General features: G+C 32.5%; 1 protein-coding gene across 1 annotated transcript; it reads right to left on the reverse strand.

Annotated features, from left to right (window-relative positions):
• Nucleotides 1–589: 589 nt before the first annotated feature.
• On the reverse strand, nucleotides 590–1,609 carry LOC107813549 (transcription repressor OFP15). The gene has a single exon (XM_016638829.2). The coding sequence runs from the start codon at nucleotides 1,552–1,554 to the stop codon at nucleotides 700–702; it is 855 nt and encodes a 284-aa protein (XP_016494315.1). The 5' UTR covers nucleotides 1,555–1,609; the 3' UTR covers nucleotides 590–699.
• Nucleotides 1,610–4,900: the final 3,291 nt, after the last annotated feature.

The raw sequence follows: 4,900 nt of genomic DNA on the forward strand, positions 1-4,900 counted from the left end.
GGAATTCGGGGAAGGATTGGACTACGAGGATCTATTATACGCAATTTTACCCTAAATTTCTGTCATAAGTTATTTTCATGGAACAAAAGTGACATAGCTCCATGAGTCAAACTCCGCCAGTCCATTTTACCTTTTAAAACATTGGCTTGTAAACCATGTAGCATTCAGAATTTTTGCAACTAAATGAAAAGTGAAACGTTCCATATTTTTCTCAAAGAAAAATTGGGTTTCTTGTACAATATTTCCCATTAACATTTGTTGCTTATAAGAGTATAAAAGGGCAGCCCGCACTAAACTGTCGCTATGCACGAGGTTTGGGGAAGGGCTGGACCACGAGGATCTATTGTACACAGTCTTACCCTACATTTATGCAAGAGATTGTTTTTGCTTATAAGAGTATATGAAACTATTGATTTGAACCCTCAACTTCATATAATAAATCAAATAAAGTGGGATAAGATGCAATACTATGTCATATCAATGTGTCATGAAAAGGTTTGAAGGTGATATAGATGAATGTGTTAGAAGTTTAATGCACTTGCTAACTACACAACAACAAGACATAACAACTACATTATTACTCAAAAGAGAAAAAGAAAAACAGAGTCAACAATAACTTTATAGAAGTTAAAAAGTAGTACTCCACTAATATACATATATTTCCATTTTTTTTTTCCCTTCTCATTTTCATTGTTCCAATCAAATATGAGAGGATGAAGCACTGCTGCTATCAACATTTTGCTGAATAATCTCAGCTTCTTCTAATAACAAGGACAAACAAGCACTAGTACTAGTAGTAGATGAAGTAGAAGAACAAAATGACAATGGAGATGTGAAAGAATGGCTAGTAATTGTTGAAGATAAACAATTTTCCTCAACAATAGTGGCCATTATTGCACACGAAGAAGAAGCACCATTATCAATATTCTCACTAGTAAAAGCAAGACTAACCAATAAGTCAACAAAAGCACCAACAATATAACCATGGTTACTTTTGCAATTAACCTTCAAATAACAAGTCAAAAGCTCTTCAAGATTCTCCCAATCTTGAATCTCATGAGCTTCCACCATTTCCTCCATTGATTTTCTAAAATCCACAAAAGGATCCTTTGAATCCAATGCCATTACAACAGTACTCTCCTTGAACAATGGAACAAAATTACCTTCTTCTTCTTCATTAATATTCTTGTTGGTTTCTTCAAGAATAATAGAACTTGTCTTTTCTGGCTCAAAAAATAGCCTCTCTTTCTCTAATCTCAGCCCTCTGATTACTGTCTCTATGGAATCATGATGGCCAATAGAGAGCTCTGAACCATCAATGGTAGTATTAGAAAAGCTTCTTTCAGATTCACTGAAGAACTCATGATCAAGACTATAACTAGTCATGTCATCAAGCTGATAAGTAGAGTTTAGGGTCTTGAAAATGTTTTCTTCTGCTCTAAAAGATAGGGTTTTAGGTTTGCCACAAGCTGGCAGTGGCCATGGCCATGGAGAATAAGATGAACTACTTTCTGATGAGGTCTTGAAGAGAGAAGAGAGCTTCATTTTTTTCATTCTTTTGTTCAATGAGAGAGGAGAACTAACTCTTGAAATTTGAATAGGTGGTTTAATTTTGATGGTATAAATTTATGAGGCCTTTTTCTTTTTCCTTTTCCTTTTTTTGTTTTTGGGTTTTGGTTTTTTCTTCTTCTAGCTATGTTGGTGTTTTTTTTTTTTTTGGTTTCCCACCCGGTGTTCGGTCTCCGCATTAGAGTTCGACTATATCCGGATTCGTGCCGCGTAGGGCCTCATTCGGGGGAAGCTCCCTACCAATGATTTTTTCATATCCAGGACTCGAACTCGAGATCTCTGGTTAAGGGAAGAGCAGTCTCATGCACTGCACCACATCCTTTGGTGGTTAGTTATGTTAGGTTGTGACTGTTGGCTGTGAATCTGAATATGAAATCGAGTTCTTTATCCCGTTTTATTTTATGTGACAGTATTTGATTGAATATAAATTTTTAAAACGAAGATAAAAATATTTCAAAATTTATATCTAAAACAAGCCATAAAACATTATCAACTTTGGATATAACGGAAAGTTTAAAATTTAATTATTTTTATATATAAAAAGTTATCATTTTTTTAGAACTCATGATAAAAAAAGAGTGTCCCATAAATTTGTAAAAACTACTACTATTACTTTGTTATTGTGGAAGGCAATTAATGCTAGGCAGAGTTTGTTGTTCAAAACATATGATTCTAAAGGAGTGGTAATTAAAAGAAGTTGACTGGTGGGGTATTCTATATTTATATATCACATATACACGTTATATTTTATAAGTAACTGAATTAAATACACGTTCAGTAGGATCAGAAGGTCCCATCTACTAACGTATTAAAAAAAAAATTAATATAGTGGTACTGCTATTAAATGGAGTATCAGATTCAGAGTTTTAATTGCAGTTTAAATAAAAGGAATTCAAAAAATTTGGTTACCTTAGTATTTTACAAAATTTTGCATTTTCTCGTGGGCCTTGCATATCTTTACATAAATAATTGGGTGGATTCATTGTGTCCTTTTCCTAACTAATATACATATACTATATACTATTTATTATATATATGAATTATATTTATATTATATATTTATTAATTATTTTTAATTTAAACTATTGGATGTGCGGCTATTTAGATTAATTATTCTTGTTTCGTTTTGTAGTTATTCTAACAGTCCATCCAGATATCAATAAGGGTTGTGGTGAGTGGTAAGTACTCCTTCATCCTTAACCAGAGGTCTCGGATTCGAGCCCCTGGGTATGGAATCGCCTTTGTTAGGGAGCGCTTTACCCCACAATGTGGGACTTCCCGGCGCATATCCGGATTTAGTCTGGCCCCAATATGAATATCGGACACCGGAGAAACCAAAAAAAACAGTCCGTCAAGATTTTAGTATATGCTTACAAACTCTATGCTGCTCCGCTTGACAGCTTATTCTTACGTCAATTCATGAAATTCCAACCTTATTCTTTCCTATTCTTTTTTTCTCTTTCTCTGCGGCAATTATCAATGCTTACAAGTCTTCAGAAAGGAGGTCTCAGATAGTCAAACATTCCTAGTAAATTTGAGTGGAAGTGATATCATCCCAATAGTTCTCATTTTATGATAGAGTAAACCATGCAAGGTTTCTGTTTGTATTTGACTCTAATATGATGTTTTATATCCAAAACATAGCACTTCCCAAGATTCTCCTTTTAATAGTTTCTTGAAAAGAAAAAAAAAACATATATGCGATTTAGGATTTTAAGCTAAGTCAATTTGAAGTGTCATTATACTACATGCTAATTTATGGCAATGTTTGCGAGCTTAATTTAACATATATTTACTCTTTTTTGAAAAAGTTCAGTTATATATTTGAGTTTAAGTCAAGGGCACGGCCGAAGCCTAAGGCCACTAAGCCATTGGCCTTACACCCCCAAAATACTTAGGTCTCTCTATATATATATATATATATATATATATATATATATATATATATATATATATATATATATATATATATAATTATGTATTCTGATGGAATTTTTAAATTATTTGGTTAAAATAGTTATAGTTAAAAGTTTAACACATTTTAAATTCTAGTTATTAATTGTTTCTTGTCTTTAATTTATCCTAACTTTAATCGATCTTCTTACGATGTTAGTTTAGTATAATTTTTCTTAATTCTTTGAGTACCTTTGCGGACATTTTTCAAGCTAATTTGAAAAGTAACTATTAAAATTCGTACTTAACATTGAATGACTCTTGAAATATAGTAGTTACTACAGTATTATTTGTTTTCACTTATATTTAGAATTAAAAGTGCTAAGAGAAACTGTATAAGTAGAAGAATACTCTAATTGGCAAACTCGATCAGATAGTGTTAATTCAATTACCGTTAACAATTTCTATATTAGTTGTCTCGGTTGAAAAAGTTTCTCAAAACCAGATCAATAAAGTTCAACATGAAACATGAGAGAAGTTAAACAAATTGTTAAGACACTGGCAATAATTAAAACTAATTATAACCTCTTCAGAAATTCGATAAACTATAAGAGTAAAAAAAGATTTTAAAAAAATTTAAGGCCTCCCTTTTTATTTTTGCTTTAGGCCCCATATTATGTAGAGCCACCATTGGTCAAGGGCAGTATCTGCACACGCTGTCAACATACTACATTCGTCACTGCTTGGTTCATAACCTAACAAACAATTCTTAAATGTATAGGGATGTTATTCCTTCGCCTAAAGATTTCAAGTGCAAATTCTGAGAACGAAATATATTCTGATTGAGAGCGCTTCCATTTTTAGTGGACTCTACATCGCGCGAATTATTCAAGTTAGTGGGTGCCGGATGCTGGAGGGTTATACCCAAAAAAAAACTTTAATGTTTTTTTGAATTCTTTTATTGTGAGAGATTGATGGAGCTATTTTGAAATGATATTGTTTCTTTTACCAAATAAGATAAGAATTTACTCCATTGTTATCAGCTAAAATTTTGTTTCTTCGATCCGAGTTTTCCGGTTTTTCTTATTTTATTAGACAACTAGGTCTTTTTTTCCCCTTATTCAACAGTAAAGTCATGTCTGACCTTTTGGGGTTAAGACGTGGTATGTATATATAGTTAGTTAGAGAAGGAAGCGCACTAAATTGGGAGTTATGAGATGGAGACCGTTGAAGAGTCTCTAATTGATATGACATCAACCGATGGAGAGGCTTTAGGATTAATTAACAGAGAAGAGTCAAAAATATTTCTTTACTATTAAGTTGTTTACAATTACTGTTCATTATATTATTTGGATAATTTAGTTCCTGTCATCTTACTATTAGCCATATATATCCCTCATTTAATGGGGGAGACACATGGCAGGCTTAGAAGCCATTT

The sequence above is a fragment of the Nicotiana tabacum genome, chromosome 10 (assembly GCF_000715075.1).
Source record: "Nicotiana tabacum cultivar K326 chromosome 10, ASM71507v2, whole genome shotgun sequence".
Taxonomy (NCBI): Eukaryota; Viridiplantae; Streptophyta; class Magnoliopsida; order Solanales; family Solanaceae; genus Nicotiana; species Nicotiana tabacum.